Source organism: Puntigrus tetrazona, unplaced genomic scaffold (assembly GCF_018831695.1).
Source record: "Puntigrus tetrazona isolate hp1 unplaced genomic scaffold, ASM1883169v1 S000000715, whole genome shotgun sequence".
In the NCBI taxonomy this organism is placed as follows: domain Eukaryota; kingdom Metazoa; phylum Chordata; class Actinopteri; order Cypriniformes; family Cyprinidae; genus Puntigrus; species Puntigrus tetrazona.
This window is the reverse complement of record NW_025048327.1, coordinates 164,752-187,207: the sequence shown is the minus strand read 5'-3', so window position 1 is coordinate 187,207 and position 22,456 is coordinate 164,752. Positions and strand designations below refer to the sequence as shown.

The window sequence follows — 22,456 nt, the reverse complement described above, 5'->3', positions numbered from 1 at the left end:
GCTGTCAGCGGGTCTGACACAAGTCTTTTGTCGAGCCTGCTTCACTTGAAAGAGAGAGAGAGAGAGAGAGAGAGAAAAAAAAGCTGAAATGGCACTAAATCATGCCAATGCTGATTCAGATTTTTTTACCATGTCATTGCTCGTGTAAGTAGTTTGTTATGCAGTTGTCCGAGTTTTGTGCGAGGGAGCAATAAGCCCTGTGGAGCGTAATAAGACTTCTGACGAGAGAACCAATCACCTGTATCAACTCCAAGGCTGTTTCACGCTGGACTGACTCGTAATTCTGCGCATCCTGACGATCCTTACGTGTGATTTTCCTCAGTGTCCCATTCAGACCAATTGTTCTGCCCATTTACTTCACACATGGAAAATTTGGAGAGTCACACGATCATCTCTTCTACCAAAAAGGTGTACAAAATGGGACCTTTAAGAGGAGGCATTCTAGTTGTTTTCCATAGTGTTTAGGATGTAACCGTGACATTGTGCATGTATCCGGAGTAGCAGAGAGGATTCTATTAAAATTTTTGCTATTCATCTTACAACATAGTTCATACACACTTCAGTATTCCCATTTGAGTTGCTTTTCACTTCAGGCAAAGAAATCCATAAAAATACCATTTGATAGCCTGTTAGATCTGTGGAAAAGCCAATTCTAGTGTGACAGGCCTGTACAGCTGCCAAAGTACAATATCCACAAACACACACACACACACACACACACACACACACACACACACACACACACACACACACACTGATTCATCTAGGGGAGGAAGGGAAAAATAATGAGAACTAGCAGAATTTCTGCCCTTTATTATTTTTGTACTTTGTGAGTATGATGGGGAATGGAAGGGGTGAAGAAAAAAAAGGCTCAATAATAAATCAGCAGCGGGAGTGAGAGGGGAAGTTGATGAACCCTCTGAATCGCACTTTAATAGATTCTGTCAGCCTTGGACCCTAGACCGCCTGTCACGGCGCAGAGAGGACAGCATGTACCCTCACATAAACACTGCATGATGCTAAATATTAAGAGATATGATGGCTTTCGGCAAAAGACGTTTATCATTTTTCATTCGCGGAGAGATTGATGACTTATCTTGCGATGATTTGTCATAATGATCAGAGTAATTAGTACTCACGTTACTTATGTTAGCTACTTTACAAGTCAAGTTGATTTATAGACCGTATAAACAATCCTCTTCTACAGCGTGTCACTGTAAAAATGGTTGCGATTTTAACGGTAAAATACTGTAAACATAATACTACAGTAATACTACTATTTACTGGTTAATGGTAAGTTCTCTTAGTGAAAAACTGTAATGAAAATTTCATGTAATTTTAGTGCAAAATAACATTTTTGGAAGGAAATGTATAATGTATAAAAACTGTAAATTGACATTACCAGAATTCCCTATGTTAAATTTCTGTTTCTTCTTGTTTTTTCATTAAATTCGGACAATAAATGCTCTTTGATGTACCGGGACAGCTTGCTTTTTAAACGCTTCAGTTCTGACAGCAGCGCAGAACGCATATGAATGCAATAATCCCTTCATCAAAACAAATATGAATTAGCATCTTATGCCTCACGTTATTATCAGTGTTTCACTCGCAGAAAGACGCGATTAAAACAGCTTGAAAACAAAATGTAACGTAGCAATTCCTTTACCTCGGGCAAGTCTTCAGTGTCCACAGCTCCTTAGTTTACCATTTAAATGAAATCGAGAGAAGGGCATTTCACAAAATATTATATTATCGCTAACCATATTTTTGCAGTAAAATTGCGGTAAAAAGTACAAGTTGCAGTTTTTTTACCGTAAATTTTTACTTAGGAAATAATACAGTATTTAATCACGCATGTTAACTTTTCACCCCAAAATCAAAAATGTAATCAAAAATCATATGTCGTTCCAAACCAGTGTTGGGGAAAAGTGGGCTAAATGTCTCTTTTGGAAAAATGTAATTCATTCACGACTAAATGCGATAAATAATGACAGAATTAGCATTTTTTAATGGGTTTCACTTCTAATTTGTATTTCGTTCCCTGAAAGCTGCAGTATGACTGCGGTGCGCAGTAATCCAGACAAAAGAACCAGTCTGCTTTCATCCGGTTGTAATTATTTAAACAAACCAAATATTCTCCTTTTTTTTCATTTAGCGCGCATGTAAAATGGATCAGCTCGCGTGCGTGTTGCGTGCGCCGAACATGCTTTTGTTGGGCGCAACAGAGCCCGAAGCCCAACGGCTTGACAAAACCTGTTTGTCTTGGTAGCATTTGACAGAAAAATAAATAAATAAACAGATAAATAAAGAAAGAAATGAAATTCCCCCCTCCAGGAACTGCATTATTTACCAGTGCGCTGTTTCTACGTGTTGAGATGAATGAAGTGGTGCTGAATAGACACTTAGACCTGATAACAGCAAACGTTCACTACCGAGAGTGATATCATTCATTATTCACCCGCCTCGCAGCACGATGACAACTAGGTTCCAGGGCTTTATTAACTCTAGACAATAAAAACGCTACCCTTTTCAACGGATTCGGCGTGTCTTAGTCCAGCGTAAAATAATCTGTTGTTAGGATTGTATTAAAGCCAAATGTGCCCCAATAGTGTGCTGGAAATAGTCTATAATAAATGAGGTGGAGTGTAGACCGCTTACTTGACTCTCAATAAGGAGATCTGGGACACTGGGAAACACAGGTTAGCCATATTCTTCTTCAGAGTCAGCGATATTCATCGCTCGGGTGCATCAAGGATAACTTCATCGCTGTAATCAACAGCTTATAACAGTAATTCCTGACTCGTCGTGCATATCGAATCGGTGACCGCGGAGTGTTTGGGTGCTTTTCATTTCGCGATTTCGCTGGAACGGGGAGATCTCGGGTGAGAGATAGAGAAACGCATCGCCTGTCTGTGACAGAAGAATTTTATCACTCGTGACAGGGCCGCTGCTTACCAGAGGGAAAGTTAATTATGTAACAAACTTAAAAGTTCATAAGGGGAAGATTCAGGGAAAATAACCCTCAAATAGTTCACCGCAATCTCTGTTTTCATAAAAAGTAAGGATAAGTCACCATTGTCATTTTTTTAGGAGGAGAAAGATGACTGATTAGCCACATATATAGACGTTACGGTAACACTTTTTCACTATTAACATACTAAATGTCTAATTTTCTGCTTCTTAATAAAGGTAGTTGTTAAGTTTAGGCATTGGGTAGGATTAAGCATGTAGAATAAGGAAAAAGGCATTGATATATGCTTAATTACTACCAATAAAAGGCTAATAATCTAGTAATTTGCATGCTAATAACCAACCAGAGACTCTAAAATAAGTTATGTATGTATACATATACATTTTTGTATGGTTTTATTTATCTATTTTTTCAGTAAAGTCTGTTGTTTACCAAGACTGCATTTATGTAATAAAAAAAAACAGTTACTCTTTTCAATTTTAATATGTAATGCATGGATCTTCAGTATCAGATGATATCGCTAACATGCAGTTTTTCAATATAAATGCTGAACGCATCAACACATGTGCTGCTTAGTATTTTTCTGAAAACCGATCCTATCAAGATCATTTTCTGTCTCTTCTGACCCTTATTTGTGATCAGTTCAATGCGTCCTCAGAGATCGTTTCTATCATTTCAAAGACCTATGCAAAATTAAGTTCAGTTATAGATGACCGTCTCTGTTTGGCAGATGAATTATTTCTGTTGTTATGTTATACGCATGCAATTACGTATTTATCATTCTGACAGTGTGAAAGCTCTCTCTGGTCTGTGAAAAAAAGAGGTGGACAAAAGAGGGAAGGTATGGATGATAAGTGTATGAGTCAGATGCATTTAATGACAGTATGTATGCGCATATATGCTTTTAATGGTAGACTGAGAAAAAGGGAACGAGAGAACAAAGTGTAATACACGGCTATGTGCCAAGGATGCACCTCCTCTAAGAGTTAGTTCACTTTCTGTTATTGATTGCTTAACTATTATAGTGATTAAGTCAACTTATCTAAGAGCATCTCCATTCTGCATAATCTACTTGAAAAACGTGTGTGTGTGTGTGTGTGTGTGTGGATGTATTCAATTGTCTCTACCATTGACGTTGGTGATTATCAGATGAGTTTGAAGCTCTGTGATTGGCTGAATCTGAAGCGAGCATGTTCTTTATGCTGGCACTTCAGCTTGGGTTTAGTGCGTGTGTGTGTGTGTGTGTGTGTGTGTGTTCTCAGAGGTAATTAACACTCTAACCTCAGTCCTGCTGATGGTGGAGAGAGTAATGTGTGGTATCTGTCAGACAGACAGGAGTCTAAAAACAGAAAGCTTTTGTTCACCTTTCACACTGGCTCAGCTCTATTTAATGCGTAATTACTCATGCTAACGCAATTTTTCAATTTCGGTGTTCAAGCTGTCATGTAGCCTGTTGCGTCGATGGACTACAAAGCCTTTGATAAAATTATATAATATCACTCACATTCTCATTCATTTACTAATGCCAAATGCATTTGTAGCGGTTTGCTACAGAAACAGTCATTACTTCACATTTTATTCACATTACTACCCCTCCAGAGGTAATTCTACTTGATTTATAGGCTTTATATATATATATATATATATATATATATATATATATATATATATATATATATATATATATATATAATTTACTTTCAAAATAACCATAGAAAACTTCTTTTCAGCAGCAATTTCTTTATTTTTCTTTGAAATGCCACAACTATAGCAAAAAAAACTGCAACATAATCAAATTGTGACCAGCCAACATTGCAAAGTTTCAGTCTAAAAAAACTTTATTATAACTTTTTGAATGATCTTAAAATATCATTCTTTTCTCCTTTCAAATTACTATACAAGACACATATTTTACTTCTTGTTTAGGTGTAATGATTTAATCTCCAACATTTACCTCTAATATAAAAGACCCTGTGTGGGTTTGTGGGATGTGCTATAAAAAAAAAACCTTTGTCTTATACTTAAATTAAAACCGAGATGTTTACATCCATCATTTTAGTTTTTATTCTGTTTTACGTCTTTCAAACAATTAAAAAGAGCGTACAAATGCAGGTGTGGAGTGTTATTATTGATGTTAAGTTTCACAACTCACTGCCATCTTTGAAAGGTGTGTGAGACCCACGTCACAAATTCAGACCACTTCAGTCGGTACGTAGTTACTGTACATAGTTTATCTGACTAATTTGCTTAATTTAACTCATTTTGAACTGATAAAAGTGTCAGAGGTTTGCTACGGAAAACCACCAATTGAAGCAACAATTGGATCCTCTTCACATGGATCCGAAAAACAGAGGAGGAAGAAACGTGATTTTTGGAGTCAGCTCATCATTCTCCCTGAAGAGCAGTTTTAAGGAATAATATTAATCCTCGCCAGCTTGGGATTTAACAGAAATATAATGGTGCTAACAGACGACACAACGGGAATGGCCATATAAGTTTTAAAGTTATGACAGAACTGTCTACTCTCACTCTACGACATGTTTTAAATCTCAGTTGTCACCAAGTTTGGAAGTTTTATTGCCCGGTGCTCACTAGAATGTCTATATAAGGGATAACAAACAGTCAGACAATCATTATCGCAAAATAAACCAAGACAGGGAGCTAAGGTCAAACACATTTTAGCGGCCATTAGACTACACAATACTGCAAATTACCTATCAGAAAAAGCATTCCAGAAAGCTGGCCAATTATTTGCCAATATTTCACGTGTTTTTCTACTAACATACCCTGAAGAAAGATTGCATTTTGCGCTGTAACAGGTTTAGATAAAGACAAAGTCATTAGTCTAAACAAAAAACTCCATGAAACTATTTTCAGAGGGGTTTCGCATTGAGGTGAGGGAATGAAGCTCAGAAATGCTTGTTTAAGGACAACAGCAAATGGGCAGATAATGAAGAGAGGCAGGCAGTGCTGTGGGGAGATGAACATGACAGCCCACCATCACCTCCAGGAGGTGTGAGAGACATGTCCATCAGACCCAGGGCTGCATCCTGTCACCATCCATAGCTTTAAATTCATTTCATTTTTGTATTCTGCACAGGCGATGGCGGCCGGCGCTGTCGACGCTGGGATCAGGAGTCAGAGATAGGAGAAGACGCAAGTACTAACCCTAACCACTAAACAACCGATCTAAACTCTTTAAATAAGACTCTGACATAGGGTTGGACGATTGATCTATAAGTAATCAAAACCAGAATTCCATACCCCTGACGCAATTTTCCAGGTTGCCAGGTTTGCGAATAGCCAACTGCTATTCAAAACTAGCCCAACCGTGTTTTTCCCGGAGATTTCCCCTCTGTCAAAACCATGCTAAGGGTGATCGCTTTAACTGAAAAAAAAATGGACTAAAAAACAACCCGCGGCAGAAAGCCAAATTGGCAACCCTGACTTTCCCCTTAAAAACATGCTACTGCTCATAGTCACATGACTCCGTCCAGACTCATAGAACTTAAATGCCTTTCACTGTACGTGTGTTTAATGCGATTGCATTTTTTTACATTCTAACTGAAATGTGACCTGTGTTTTCAATTTGGTTTCAATTGTTTGGAATATTCAATAAATAACGATAAAAAATACACTCTTTATTAGATACAAATTCCCACCTTTAACAGTACAAGCCTTGTCAGTGAACTATGAATGCAAATTCATTTGAGAATCGCTGGTGATATTCAAAGCGTGTTTGGAGAAAACATGCATGTAAACCTATTGTAGGAGACTTACAAAACAACATTTAGAGCCTAAAAAAGGGCACAAAAGGGGCACTTTAAATGACTTTTTGCTGAAGAACAGTGATTGTTGTTTCTTTTTCCCTTCCTCCAAAAGGATGAAATGTAAGTCAATCACGGAAGTTACCGATTGAAAGTCAATGGTAACCAAATATTTGGTAATCAACGTTCTTCAAAATTTCCACAGAAGAAAGAAATCATGTTTAGAATGGCATGAAGTTGAGTAAATGAATTACCATTTTTGGGTGAACTCTCCCTTCAAGACACATTTCTATTTTTGAAGAATGCAATAATGTGCAACTAACCAGTAAAATTACAAAGTGAGACGCCTCAAAGTCTAAATGTTGTCATGGAAACTACTAGGGCTAATTTAAGGTTTTAGCTTCAGGGCCATTGGAGGCCACAAGCAACAAGATGTTCTTCATTAACACTTTGTAAATGACAGTCAACAAATGACCCCCCCTGCTTATGGGTCTTTCATTTATCTCCAGCCAGTTCATCTTCTACTTTAATAGATGAAGGGTGTATGTTTGTACTTAAAACTCTAGAGGACAACACACATCAATACAACTGCTAGTTTGAGGATTTTATTAATCGAATCACAGTTAAACTTAAGACCAGTTCCAAATATTTCAGCCTACTTGCTTTCTCCTTTAGATGTTTGCACTCATTTATGACTTCACACATGGTTAATGTTGTCTAAAAAAGGTTACAGGCATCATTAAGATCTACGTATTGTATCAAGAGCTTTGTCATGCTGCAAAACTTCTTTGGGTTTTGTGATGATAGGCAAGTTTCGGCAGGATTAGCCTCGATCTTTAAACACAATCCTATTATCCGCCATCCTTAAAGTATGTGTGCATACTTTGGTTCCACTATGTGAGCGTGCATTCAATTATTTATTCATCAGCTAGGCTCTTGATGCAAGTATGGGTGCTTGTCTTGGCGCCTCTTATTTTCTTTGCCTCACTGCTGCAGTGGAAGGTCAGGTGACTCTGAGCTCTCATGCAGAAAATAAGACCCCAGTGACAAGCAGTTTGCACCAAAATACAAAACAGAGACAGATTTTTGATGAAGTATGAAGCAATGTTGACTAAACGAAAGCTGCAGTTAACAGATGTTAAATAAACCCAGACTTTATGCATACAAGCATTTTTGATTAGAAATCTGATCTAGAAATTGGAAGTATGTAAAGTACAACATCAAAGGATTCCAAAATCTGCAAGAGAAGTCAAGAAATACCAACATGCAATGTAATTCATTTTAATTTTAACCTCGACTGTAAAGCAACATCAAAAATGCATGATTGTATTGGAAAGAAATGGTAGAGCTCTTGGTTGTTAATTGATTAAGATTAATATAACATTAATGTGTGTGCTTTTGACCTAACGAACATCCTTGGGACAAGTGAGAAATAGTTTAGCTTTTTCAAGTAAATTTTGAAGACTTGCATTAAATGATATTGTTATGAGTTAAATGAAGTTGCTGTTGGTCAGCTGTTTTGAAACCACCGCTTGCTTGCAATTATTTATTTAAATGCTTCAATTTGGTTGTTTAAATAGATTTCTTTGTTTCTCTATTTGTTTAATGTATTATTTGTAACAAATTCACATGTTAAATTGGTAACCCTAATGACCAAAATGGATACAACGTTAGACGATTTTACACTACCGTTCAAATGATTGGGGTCGGTAATGTTTTTAACGCTCGTCTATAATCGCTTATGGTATTAATACAAATGCAATAAAAACATAACCTAAAAACCTAACCCTAATCTATCCCGTCTTAATCTAATCTTAACCCCAGAAAGAAGTTAAAGAAGTTTTGCTTGCCGATTTTTTGCTTTATACAAGACTTCAGCAGCAGCTGCTCATCAGTCCATAGCCATTATTGTCTAATTCTCATTTTCCTGATGGGCCGTACATTTTCAACAGGAGACAGATCTGCTGGCCTGTCAGTCACATCCACGTGTGTCTATGAAACATGCAAAATGAGAGCTGGCATTGTCTTGATCTAATAACCACGGACTTCCAATGAAAGACAGTTGATGGCATCATGTGTCTGTACAATCAATGGTATCTTTGCGCATATTCTAGTCACCTATGTCATTAGAACTGATGCACCCCCCCACACCGTAACAGATGTTTGATTTTGCATCTGTGTCTGAATGGTCCCTTTGGAATTCAATGCCAGTTTGTTTTCCAAGAACAAGCTGAAACATGGAATCCACTGACTGCAGCACACATTTCCAATCTTTTTGGCTATCTGAGGTGAGCTCTGTCCCAGAGAACCGAGTGGCATCACTGCATAGACTTGATGTATAGCTTTCTCCTTGTTTATCAGAGGTTCAAGTTACATTTGTTAAACGCAGCAGCAGACTGATTTTCTGAAGTACTCCTGCGCACATGTGGCGATATTTAACACCACAGCACAATGGTTTCTTACAGAATGCCTTCTGAGGGCTCAAAGGTCAAGCACATTCACCTGAGGTTTCCCGCCTTGCCCTCCATGTACTGAGATTTCTCTGGATTCCATGAATGGTTTCACAATATTATGCATGATTGGTAAAACATCCAAATTCTTTGCAATTTTAAATTGAGAAATGTAATTTCTGAGATGCTCCTTTTATGCCCAAACATGTTCACCTCACATTGTGGACCTTTTAACTTTAATTTTGCCTCTGTTCTGACTTTTCTTTGTACTTTGGTCAATTAAATAAAATTTTAAGTCAATTACAGATTCTTGATTTCACTGCATTTTACAAAATATCCCAACGTTTTGGAATTGGTTTTGTTATCCAATCAATGAATCAATCAATCAAACAATCATCTTATTGCCCCCAGACTTTTAAACAGTAGTAATGTTTGACTAGTTTACAAGTTCAAGATTGACAAGTCAGATAAAAAAAAAAAAAAAAAAAACCGTTTTAACAGTTCTAAATTGAACTGTCAATCAAAAAAGCCAGGGGGTTATTTAAAGATCAAAAGTTATGATCCTTTAAAAAGTCTACTAGAAGAAGTACACGTTTTGTTAAACCATTTAAATTCTACAGGAACCTTCATTCTCATTCAGGGATGTTAAAAGCGTTTAATGAATCTTTGGGTGAATCTCTTCACTGTGACCTTTCAGTCTGATCTCCTGCTTTGAGATGTTCAGCGAGAAGCTCTTCATTCCTTCGCTATAAATCCCTGTAAAGGTCAGCCATGACAAATTCACACCAGAAGAAAAGAAAAAGTTTATTTTTTTTATTTACCACTCCAATATTTTTGTTTGGTTTGGATTGTACAGAATGGCTCAATCTCTGTTTGCCTTCTCTATTCATGCTGCATTACAGGATTCATTTCAAAGGTACTATTGTTGCCTCAAAACCTATTAAACCTCTGTGACTTGTAAATGCTTTCCAGAGGATTACCGGTCATGATTGGCCGCTTCCTCTCATTCTTCCTTTATAATTTCAAATTGCCCACCATTGATCCCGTTTGACCAAGCTGGACTTGGTTTTGGAGCTGGTTTCAACTTCACTTAGGTATCACAGAACGGTTTTGAATCAGGTACCAGCTGTAGATGTTCATCCAGTATTTTTAGTCTGCGGTTCATAATCGAGATAGATGATGAACGGTTGAAAGGAGTTACTGTGAAGAGAAAAAATGACCTAATAGGTCTCCAGGGTTTCTATTGCAGCACTAAACATAAAGACGCAATGAAGCCTACTGGCCTCCGATGTTTACCATGAGTGAGTGTGTGTAATGAGAGCAGTAATAGAAAGCTTCCTCTCGAGCAGCTCCCTGTCAGGCCTGTACAATGAAGTCATGATGGACATGCAGAGCTATAAGTATAACTCCAAGAAACCCAATCCTCCTCTATCTGCAGCTCACTCATACACTGTATGTTGCATCAGTACGCACTCCTGCACTTTTAATGCTGTCCTGACGGGCTGTCAACGACACAGAGATCACTATCAACACAGACAGGGAAGAGAGAGAGGGGAGGAGAAAGGAGCGCTCAAATGCTAGTGCACTGTGTAGTAGATATAAAGACAAACATTGGATCAGAGGAACACATGTTTCTTTTTTTTGCTGAAAGCAAGCGTTGATATTGGGAACCTTGATCAGAAGTCAGTTTAAGAATTTAAGAATAGCTTCCACGGGATAAACAACAGTTCAGGCTTTTAGAAGTGTAGGGTCCATGGAACTGTTATTATTAGAGATTCAAAATAATCCGTTATTGGCCAATATTAGAGGCCATTTTATGATGGATATGTAACATCATATTTGATTGGATATGCAATAGGAAATTTAAATGAACTTTTAAAAGATTAAACGAATAACTGAATAACACTAAAATGTAATCAGATGCAATTTAAGATCCTCAAATCTTAAAATCACTCTATTTTCATAATTTACATTATAATGCTGTAGTCACTAAGTATAGTTGTCACTTATCACAAATAACTGATTGTATTTTATTTGTAATATATTTTTAGACAAAATTGAATTTACTGCCCATTTATCAGTTATCAGCTAGAAGATTTTTTTTTATAAAATATGGTATATTAACAGAGTAACCTAATAATAATGCAGTTAAAATTATTATAATTAAAAAGCTAAATATAAATATTTAAAAGAAACTAAAACAAAAGGAATTTCAGTGAAAAACACTGAAAAACAAATAAATAAATATATACTGTTGCGCAACCCTACTGTACACTTAGTCGAGTACTCATATACATTGAAGTCAACTTCGAAAAATTTTAAGCTAATTAAAATGAACTAACAACAACACCAGCTTGTGATCGATTACAGTGTTATTTTTGATGGGCACCTTGTGGTCCGATTCATCAGACAGAAGCTGTATAAACACTGTACATGATGTCTTTGAGTTCAGGGGAGGAACAACTCAACACTCTGTCTGGAGAGGATTAGAGGGCGACACACAGGACGTGTTCTTCCTTTCAAACAGCTACATATCACACGAACCAATTGGAACAGAACACAGGGAAGTAGAAATGTGTTCTTTTTTTTTCTTCAAAACTTGGTTAGAGACCCTTACAAACATCAGGATGCGCTGTAAGGAGGAGACTGCCATATGATGTCTCATACAAACAACAGATTAAAAATAATGGTGCTGATGGACCCACCATCCTCAAAGTACTTGTTTGATTTATCTGGTGAGTACTCAAGCAGACAAAATGACTAAAATGTTCATCTCTAGAAATGACAGGGCTGGTCTGAGGTCAGAAATCCCTGGGGAGTGACTGTAGAGGATCACAAGAAGGAACAAAAGAGAAAACATTACAGCCTGTATACGGTCAGATACACACCACTAAACATACCACACACACACACACACACACACACACACAGACACACACACACACTTGTTAAAATTCTGTTTGAGTTACATTTGTTCATCTGCTATACTTAGATCCTTATTGTTATCAAATACAAAAAAAGATTGATGGCTGATTAAACTTATTTCCAGAGAAAGCATATCATCCAAGATAAATACAACGTAAGAGGATATTCTATAAAAATTCAAATCAGAACTGATCCTATTTTGCTTCCTAATACACCTTCCTGATCTTATTATGCATGATTCAGTGCATGCTTTTTCAAAGACAAATGCTTTTCTTCATATTTTTTTCATCAAAATATAAGAATTTGCCAGGAGTCCAATTAGTCCAACTCCTCCCGTTCAATCTCCTGTCACAAACCCTGTCCCGTTCAATATATATATATATATTCACTTGGAAATTCCCGGCTTTTCACACATATGTGTACCAAAGTTTACATTTGGTGATCTCGATTCAAATAAACAGTAGTTATAACATTTGTAGTTAGAGTGGTTACACTTTATTTTACAGTACATACACTTACAAGTATTTACAATGTACTTACCCATGAAAGTTCTGGTAATACACAGTAACTACATGGGGTAGGGCAGAGGTAGGTTTGGGGTTAGTACCTAATTATTACTTAGTTATTGTCTGTTACTAATCAAAGTAGCTTTGCCCATAATTGGACAACTTTGTAACATATCTTCCCCTAAAATATACATAGTAGTACCTTAGAGTCAATATATGTTACTCTAAAGTTATTCTACAATTAACTTTTTGGGAGTTAATAAGGTACAGTATAAACATTTCAATTTAAGGATATTGCCCCATTGACAAGATGAAAAAAAAGAGCCTTGGAGGTCAAGCGTGAAGAATAACCAGTGAACAAATTATCCTCTTGATTTGTACAAAAAGGCCAAACATCAAAGCTGCAGTGTTTGCTATGTTGCAGGAACATGAAGTAAATAGTACATTTATTATTATTAATTGTAAATGATTAAAGACAGAACCGCTAGAGCCATAATCTTTGGAAGGTAAAGAAGTAGGCTAATCTGGTAAGTTTAGTGTGACCACCGCTTTAACGTTATGTGTGTAATGTGTTGATTCAGGACATCAGATTAAAGACACTTATGTGGTCTACATAGCATTTGCATTTAGAAACGTTTATTCTGCAATTAGGCTCAGAAACTACTGGCACCTGCGCATACTCGAACACAGGCATCCCACCAGAATCCAAAACATGTGCGGCAGAGTAGGTGGAAAATACCCTAAAACTGCTGAAAATATTGCATCAAATCAAGCAACAACACAAACAGAAAATGATCAAGGATAATGCAAGAAACAGCCTGCAATTATGCTCTACTAGGACAGGGAGAGGGAATACACTCCAAAGAATCGACGGTCTGGATATTCTCAGCACGTATTGAAGCGTCAGTCTGAGAAATGTGTAAATATGGAATAGCAAACAATTATGGTTTGTTTGTCCCGAGGAACTCAGAGCTAAACCGAGCAAGCTTAGCTAACAAAGAAGAACAGAGCAAGGAGATCAAGTCTGGGTCAAACCCATATATTGCACTGATGAAACACTATCTATGATGAACAGTAAGTGATGGACGGCGAAAAATATCACCTGGACCACCACAGTTTAAGCCAAACTTCATGCCAAACAACTTCTTAAAACTGATCTTAAAAGTTTGAGAGGATCCAAACCATTCCAGCAAGAGAAAGAGCCACAGGTGAAAGGATCCCTGGAAGGAAGAAATGGAAATGAAGGAAAGTGGTTAAGGAGAGAGAGACATACCGGTACTTCATGCCGGTGAGCTTGCCGGTGGACTCTTTGAGGGAGATGTGGTGGCGTGGGGTGAAAGAGCCAAAGCTCCGGGCGATGATCGCGACAGTGCGGAACTTCGCCCGTGCCGCGTTCACCACGTTGGGGCTGGTGGCGTTCGTTTTTCCATGGTCCCCATTTCGACCCTTCAGATTGTGGTCCGTGCAAGCGATTGAGACCTGCATGCTGGATGAGGAGGACGAAGAAGGTGCAGTCTACGAAACAGAGAGGACACACCGAGGGATCATGCGGGGGTCACAGTCCCGACCTTCCTCCCTGATCCCGTCCTGTGGATACGGTCAAAGCAGCAGCAAAGAAACTGCATCAATTATTGAACACGAGGAAAAAGGAGACGTCTGCACAGTCCAAAAGTTGCTTTGCTCCTTGCCCAAGACGTTCCCTCGTGAAAAAAGACAACTGTTAAGGCTGCGTCTGGGTCAATGAGCCACAGAACTAGAGCTGCGCAACTGTCCGGAGGAGGAGAGGAGATTCCCGCAGCACTGAGAGGATCCTCGCATGGTCAGCCACAAAAAGCCCGCCTGCTGAAGGGGGGAGGAGAGGAGGAGGAAAGGAGGGAGGGATGTCAAAGACCGGACAGCATAAATCCACAGATCTGCTGACACTTCGCTCCTCTCTTCTGAGGTCTTCCTCTTTTCTTACACTCTCTCTCACACACACGCACATTCATTTACTTCCTTCAGCTGATAATTGTTCAAGCTTCTAACTAGCTTCTGTCTTTCTCTGTTTACTCTCTTTTCCTCTCTTTCCTCTTTAGATCTGTTTTTTTTTTTTTGGTGAGCTCAGCAGTGATGCTTCATCTGCGCTACAGCTCTGGGGGAATGAGCAGTAGGCAGCCGTCCACGTCTGTTTAAAGCGCTCTCTCCCTCCCTTTATCTACCTCGCTCTCTTTCTTTTCTGGCATATCGCGCTCTTGCTCCTCTGCTGTGCAGCATAATGTCTGTGACACAGACCAAGCGCAATGTTTCGTGCACCTGTGCACACATGAGTTCAACGCTCTTTCAGTGCTAAGCCTTAAACCAACAAATGGTAAATTGAAAGCTGTTAAAAGATCTTTTTTTTACAATATCAGTAAGGTTTAAAACATATTCCGGCCATTTAACAGTGTGTAATTCTAGGTTAAAATACTTTTTTTTATCACAGCTAAATATACAAATACCACTGCAAAGCATATATTTGTATATATGACTAGTATGTACCAGACTCAGAATGCAATTTTCTGTTCCATAACTGAAAATGGACCGAAATGGATTTAGGAAGCGTCATCACTGCATGTGACAGGTAGTTAAATGATACTGTTGTGTTAGAATAATTAGTAAAATTCAAGACTCAAGACTTTGATTGATTTCCTGGAACGTCATGAGTTCTATTACTTCTGTGATGTTCTGTGTAGTTTCTGCATGAGGGCGCCCTCCATTGTCCAATATGAGTGAAACAGACATTACATGTATTTATAGCACTCAATAATGGCCAATCCATCCAATTTTGGGTACAAATATGAAGTATAATATATTTTAAAGACATTTTAAGCAGATTATATAATAATCCATGCTTTTCTACAGTGTACAGGAATTTATTTATTTATTAAGTACGGGTGCAGGTAGTTGCACTATTTTAAAAGTATCTTTTTGACATTGGTATTAAAAAAAAAAACAGGAACAAAAAAAACAATAATACTGTACTGCATGTACAAAACTATAAACTTCTTATTGTAATTACAATACAATAACTGGGTAATAACTAGGTAATAACCCTGAACTTAGCCCTAACCCTACCTTATATTACCTTATATTAACCAGTACTTTATTTAGGTTGGTACATGGTAAGTACATGTACTGTCAAATAAAGTGGAACCACGCTGTTTCTCAATGTGACTAACCTTCAATTCATTACTACTATTGATTTAATTGGTGTTGTGTAGCTGTGTAATGAGGGTATATTCAGCACAAAACAAAACTACAGATCTGCACACTCATGCAAACAAACAAACAGCCAACATTAGAGACAAATAAAAAAAAAAAACACGGCAGTTTCTGTTATTAATTCTGGTATATTAGCTAACTTTGAGTTGGTTGACACTATTCTGACCTCATTTAAATCCATTACAAATCAATTGACCTCTGCTTGAGTGCTGGAGGGCTAATTGAAGCTCCCGATCTGGAGTCACTCTAATATATGACTCCCCAGTGTCAGTACAGTATTCTTAGCATTACCTAAATCCTTTGGGGAGACTGTTTCCCTTGTAAAGTTGAATGTTACTGCTTGTTAGCATCCTAACAGTGTAAAAGGAAATGAGACCGAAGGCAAAAAGAAGAAAAAAAGGGTCAGGCAACCTGGGTGTTTTTAACCTGTCAAGATTCCTTCAGCTGCAATCTCCAGCCTTCTTCAACCTCTTATCAGTAAATTTACTGATCGATAGCGGTTTCACATGCTTGCCATTAAATCTTTCCTCTTTAACTGTGGGTTTAACTCGAATCAATATTGATCAATGGAGCTGTGAAAATTTTATGACTCTTACCATTCGCCGAAAGTTGCTCATTAAACTAAGAAGCTCTACAAGATTACACCTCGAAACGCAGTACCAGGCCGTGTCCATGGAAACCACAACGAGTGGAAAAAGCCTCCCGTAAAATTTTCCCACAAAAGGCACATTTTTTTCTCAGTAGTAGCAGTTACATCTGTTTTATTGCTCTGTAATAATCAGCTGAGCTTCAAACTGTCTCTTGGTTTCTCGCCCTCTTGTTCCTCTTCAGGATTAAGCGTGTTAACTGCTAAAAACTTATTGTGATTAACATGTGAAGGAGTGCCATCACAGCGCATCTAATTTCTCAGATCCAATTTTTGCCGCCCCCACGAATCACAGAATAATTACTGCACAGGCCAACGACCTCAACTGTGTCCCAGTTTTTCTAGATCGTTCTTTGGGCCAAACAACACCTTTTTGAGCCATTTTGGCACTCGTATATGAGCGTTGGCTGGTGGCTCCAATGCATGTGATGCATGGTAATAGCACAACATATTTGAAGATGGGGGCAATTATAGATGAGGCACATTAATCACTGATGCTGTGGACCACTGTTCAAATTTGCAGTTAAACATACCTGCCACTCTCCTGATAGTGTGCTGCACTGCACAGACCATTTCACACCATAAGTACTCAATCAGTAGCTGAGCTTCCAGGTGTACGTGAGCCAGAGGACTTCTTTTGAGTGGTGTGGGGGTGTTGATTCCCTACCAACCACCGAAAGACCTTCTACAATAGTGTTTGATTTGCTTTAGAAACTGTACGACAATGATGATAATTACTACACAAGCAATACAGATGGCATAGAGACGGGGCAACACAGCATGGCGAGATCCCTCTGTCCTCTTCTTGACCTCAGCGGCACTGACGTGTTTGACCTCTTTGCTAATATAACAAGGGAAAATACTTTTTTTTTTCACTGGAGAATAAAAAACCGAAGCTTGAGTTCTGATTGGTTGAAAACGCATGTTCAAAAACTGACTTGTGGGAAAGATGTAGAAGAAATTAAAAGAAGGGAAGTTTACAGAAATTTTCCCACAGGAAAAGCCATTTATTTGCCATGGAGCTTTTTTGGGTCTATAATGTTTATAGTTTGGCAACTATACAGTGGTTCCAAGAAGTATTTTGTAACCACACTAAAAAAGTGGAATTTATTTGAAAGAAAGATTTTTTTTCAGTAAATTACATAAATATTTTCCTCAGTTTTAAAAGATAAACTGGTTGCGCAATTTCGAATGGAAATGTGTATTTTTTCATAAATCTGACAAAATATACGCTTTCAAACATTTGTCCTTTTCTTGAAAGAAATTAAATTCAGAAAGGATACATTACTCTGACACACACACACACACACACACACAAATATATACTTTAAGAATTAAGAATTTCTGAAGAATAATATGACATTGAAGACTAGCGTAATGACTGCTAAAAATTCAGTTTTGCCAAATAGAAAACCGCAATAATATTTAAAAATATTACTGTGTACCAAAAAACTGAATAAACTCTGGCCATAGGAGACCTTCATTAATATTTAACTTTACCGTTTAGTGCTATTATTTGCAAACAAATTGTGTTGTATTAAATTGTGAATATGCAAGCAATAAAACAACACTTTTAGAGCAATGTATTTGTCTAATAAATCACTGAATTTGGATGCTTAAAACACAAGTGACAATTTCTTTTTCAATCTGTCGCTAGAATCTTTGGTTGTAGTCACCTTGACCTCATTTTTGAGAATGGATAAGAAATCCCAGGCAATTTCTTTCTCAAGGTTGTTAGAGCCATGCTGTCAAGCCAAGACCTTGCATGGAGACACAACAACTAACAGAATGTGAATGTGACATAAGTCTAAAATGACAGCAAGGCCAGGGATAATCTGCCCTTTTTCTTGTGCATTTAAAGAAAGTGAATGCAGAACCCGTGCAATCATGTATCACTCAAGCAGCACATCAGATCTGATGCGTGAAATGAAAGGTTACAATGAAATTTCAGCAGGTATTTTTTTTTAACACTGACCAATACAATACGATGACATCTTGTTTATATGTATGTCAGTGAACTATATGTATGGCAATTTCACCAAATAACCCTTAGAGGCACACCATTGCATAACCCTATCCCTGGTGTCTGAAAAGCCTATTTATTTCCAGACACCCATACCTCAATGCTTGACTAAACTAATGAGATTACGGAGAATATTTTGAAGCTTGAATAATTAAAAACTCCTGGTGTGATCCCAAAGGCTGAGGCACTATTGACTTTTCTGCAATCCCAAATCAACTGGGACCACTGTGTATATTGTGTATCCAATTACTGACTGCATAAACAGCAGATGATTGTGGGTAATATTGATCATCATGATCTTATAATATGCAGGGTAAGCATATACAGACCCAATTTTAATACAAATGGGACTTGAAACAATTAGCTATATCCAAATTTCCAAAAACCACTGATCGTCCCTAGTCCTGTTAACATATTGTCATATTTGCATGCAGGGTGCTAATGGTTTAATAAAACATTTAAGGGAAGTGAATAGTGCAATTATAAATACACTCTATACTGCCCACTAGAGGAATGAATTGCATTTGCTACAGTTTTGCCACATTAGATGTATCCATAAAAACTGCACAACAGTGCAAACAAACATAAAGGCAGAATGTCTTGGTTTTGTTTGCCATTGTGTGCTCAGTATGTGTGAGAAAGAGAACGTTGAACCCTGGTGTGATGTAAAATGAGGTGAAAAAGACTGAAGGGCAGGCAGAATCTCTCTCAGTTCTCCACAGTGTGGGAGGACAGATAGACGCTTACTCAACGGCACTCTATGAACACCTAACCCATTTATGCACACACAAACACTGCGCCTTAGGACATGTATGAACATTAAACTCCATGAAAAATGAAGCGAAGTGAAGAATGGAGTCCATTTTTATGCAATCTTACAGGAAAGGCAAGTATTCTTCTTCAATTCAGCTCACTGCAGATTAGCATTTCACTCAGACTTACAGAGCTTAAGATGTTTAAACTCCTGGTGCCTCATTAAGCACTGAAAAAAAAGAGCCATTCATGAATGTAAAATGTCTTGGTGTCCTTATTTGACACACAAGACTATACCTACTAACAATAAATAAGAATAATTAGAAGAAAAGTACTTTAAATTACTTTTTAACTTAACTTAGATATAGAATCAAATTAAATACATTTAAATTTAAATAAAACAATAAAAAAATATTTGTAATAAATCTATACATCTTTATACTATATATAGTTATTGTGTATAATTACTGTGGTGGGGCCATTTAAAAATGTAATTAAATTAAATGAAACGAAAGGAGACTCTCCTCCTGAGACCTCTACCTTACCATGGTGGAGGGGTTTGAATGCCTGAATGATCCAGGCCAAATAAAGACCGGTCCAAAGACCCTTTTATGGATAAAGGCAATCAAAGGACCCAGGCCTGGGGTTGGGGCTCGTATGCAAGCGTCTGGTGGCCAACACTGTGTACAATGGAGGTGGGAATCTGCTGACTTTAACTGGGCACATTGTTGGGTGGTGGAATGAATATTTCAAGAATCTCCTCAATCGCACCAATGTGTCTTCCACTGAGGAAGCAGAGGCTGGGGGCTCAGAAGTGGACTTGACCATCACCTGAAGTTGCCCGAGGTAGTTAAGAAGGTCCTCGGTGGCACGGCACCAGAAGTGGATGAGATCCACTCTCAGTACCTCAAATCTTTGGATATTGTGGTGCTGTCTTGGCTGACACGCCTCAACAGCAATGTGTAGAAGTTGGAAACAGTACCTCTGGACTGGCAGACCTGGGCAGTGGTCCCTCATATTAAGAAGGGTGATCAGAGGGTGTGTTCCAACTACAGGGGGATCAGTATTGTAGGAGAATTTGTCTGATCCAGGAGGAACAATGCAGCTTTCATCCCGGTCTTGGAACATTTGACCAGTTCTATACCAGCTTCAGGGTACTGAAGGATTCATGGGAGTTTGCTCAACCAGTCCACATGTGCTTTGTGGATTTGGAGAAGGCATTTGACCCGGTCCCTTGTGGTGTCCCGTGGGGGGTGCTCTGGTAGTATGGGGTCCTGGGGACCTTTGCTAAGGGCTGTCTAGTCCTAGAGCAAGAGCTTGGTTTGCATTGCCGTCCGTAAGTCAGACATGTTTCCTGTGCACGTTGGACTCCGGTAGGGCTGTCCTTTGTCACCGGTCCTGTTCATTATCTTTATGGACAGGATTTCTAAGCCACAGGATCTCATCTTTACTTTTTGCGGATGGTGTTGTCCTTTTTGGCCCCATCAGGCCAGGACCTACAGTGGGCACTGGAACGTTTGCAGCCAAGTGTGGAGTGGCTGAGATGAGAATCGGCACCTCCAAGTCTGAGGTCATGATTCTCGTTTAGAAAAGGGTGGCTAGTCCCCTTCAGTTTAAGTATCTTGGTTTCAGGACTGAGGGAAGGATGGAATGAGAGATCAACAGAAATGGTAAAGAAGGAGTTGAGCTGTAAGATGAAGCTCTCAGTTGACCGTTTGGTCTACGTTCCTATTCTCATCTATTGTCATGAGCTTTGAGTCATGACTGAAAAGATGAGATCCCGGTTACAGAGCTCGGTCACTCAGGAGGAGCTCGGAGTAGACCCGCTTCTCCTCCACATTGAGAGAGGACAGCTGAGGTGGTTCGGGCATCTGTTTGGGATGCCCCCCAGGGGAGGTTTTCTGGACATGTCCCACCAGGAGGAGGCCCTGGGGAAGACCCAGGACACGCTGGAGGGGCTATGTCTCTCAGCTGGCCTGGGGAACACCTCTGTGTTCCTCCAGAAGAGCAGGAGGTGTCTGGGGAGAGGGGCGTCCCTGCTTTTACTGCTGCCCCTGTGACCCAGCCCCAGATAAGCGGAAGAAGATGGATGCCAATGAAATTAAACATAATGAAATTCCACATTTAACTTAAAATACAAAAAATATATATATATATATGTATATTTGATTTGGGGACAGAGAAAATAGTGTTAGAATAGAAACATTTATAAGTATAATTTACTCACTTTCTACCTCCAAACCTGCATTAACCAGCATTGACTTACAAAACAACAAAAATGAACAGCTAACATCTTTTTTTATACACACTATGGAGGTCAACGGCTGCTGTTAACTTTTTAGTTACCACCATTCTTCAAAATATCTAGTTTTGTGTTCAGCATGGTATGAAGGTATGAAACGACATGAGAGTATGTAAATGATTTTTGATGATTATTGAATTATCCTTTAAACCAGTTCTAGATATTTTTTTCTTAACCCATTTCAATCATCACTGAGCAGCACAATCAGATCTTTCACAACACACACACACACACACACACAAGCAACCATATTCCCTACAGCAATATGACAGATGCCATACATTAAAGAAATCTGTTATGCAGTTTTACTTATTTATTTCAAATCACTATGGCAACCTTGCTGGAAAATTGCTGGAGTAAATGAGAATGGCTGTTAGTGTGTCTAGGAAGAAATGTGTGTAAAAGTGTCTGAGGACAGAGTATAAAGATGATTCTTTGCAGCAATGAAAACCACTGGTTTGTAAATGGTTTTTATTACTGTAATGAAGACGGAAGTATTGGGAAATGTATAAAGCTTGATCACAGACAGAAACAGGAAGACCTCTGAGGACAAACAATACATCGCCTTGGGACCTTCTTAAATTACCTGTTTTTTGACCTTGCATAACTTCATTATCTCTCCCCTGAGACCATTCCTCTCTTTATCTCCGTTTCTCACTCACTCTCTTTAATGTCATTGATCCTGTAAACACAATCCTTCAGAAGACATCTGCGTTTCACTAGCAACCATACAGTAAACCCTGCGATGCTGGCGTCCACTGCAGAAGGCAAAGCTTTAAAATCAATTTCTGACCATTAAGGTGTAATTTTTCATTAAAACCAGCATGACTTTGGTGAACCTGTCCCTTAATTCTTTTTAACTGCCTCTTTATA

The 22,456-nt window shown here is 38.4% G+C and overlaps 2 protein-coding genes across 3 annotated transcripts in view; both read right to left on the bottom strand.

The window, feature by feature from the left end:
• LOC122335089 (voltage-gated potassium channel subunit beta-1-like) overlaps positions 1-22,456 on the bottom strand; it is an 82,941-nt gene that overhangs the window by 41,634 nt on the left and 18,851 nt on the right. For both annotated transcript variants that reach the window (XM_043232847.1, XM_043232848.1), the window contains exon 3: positions 8,521-8,546. In XM_043232847.1, the coding sequence (XP_043088782.1) occupies positions 8,521-8,546 (26 nt within the window). The remainder of the gene's footprint in view (positions 1-8,520; positions 8,547-22,456) is intronic.
• On the bottom strand, positions 11,198-14,899 carry LOC122335091 (voltage-gated potassium channel subunit beta-1-like). The gene is made up of 2 exons (XM_043232849.1): positions 13,893-14,899; positions 11,198-12,010 (listed from the first exon to the last, which is right to left on the bottom strand). Exons 1-2 carry the CDS (start codon positions 14,102-14,104, stop codon positions 11,932-11,934), a joined length of 291 nt encoding a protein of 96 aa, XP_043088784.1. The 5' UTR covers positions 14,105-14,899; the 3' UTR covers positions 11,198-11,931.

Coding starts and splice junctions, on each gene's coding strand:
- LOC122335091 (XM_043232849.1), bottom strand. CDS start 14,104: ATGCAGGTCTCAATCGCTTGCACGGACCACAATCTGAAGGGTCGAAAT. Junction 12,011..13,892: donor CTCACCGGCATGAAGTACCG/GTATGTCTCTCT, acceptor GATCCTCTACAG/TCACTCCCCAGGGATTTCTG.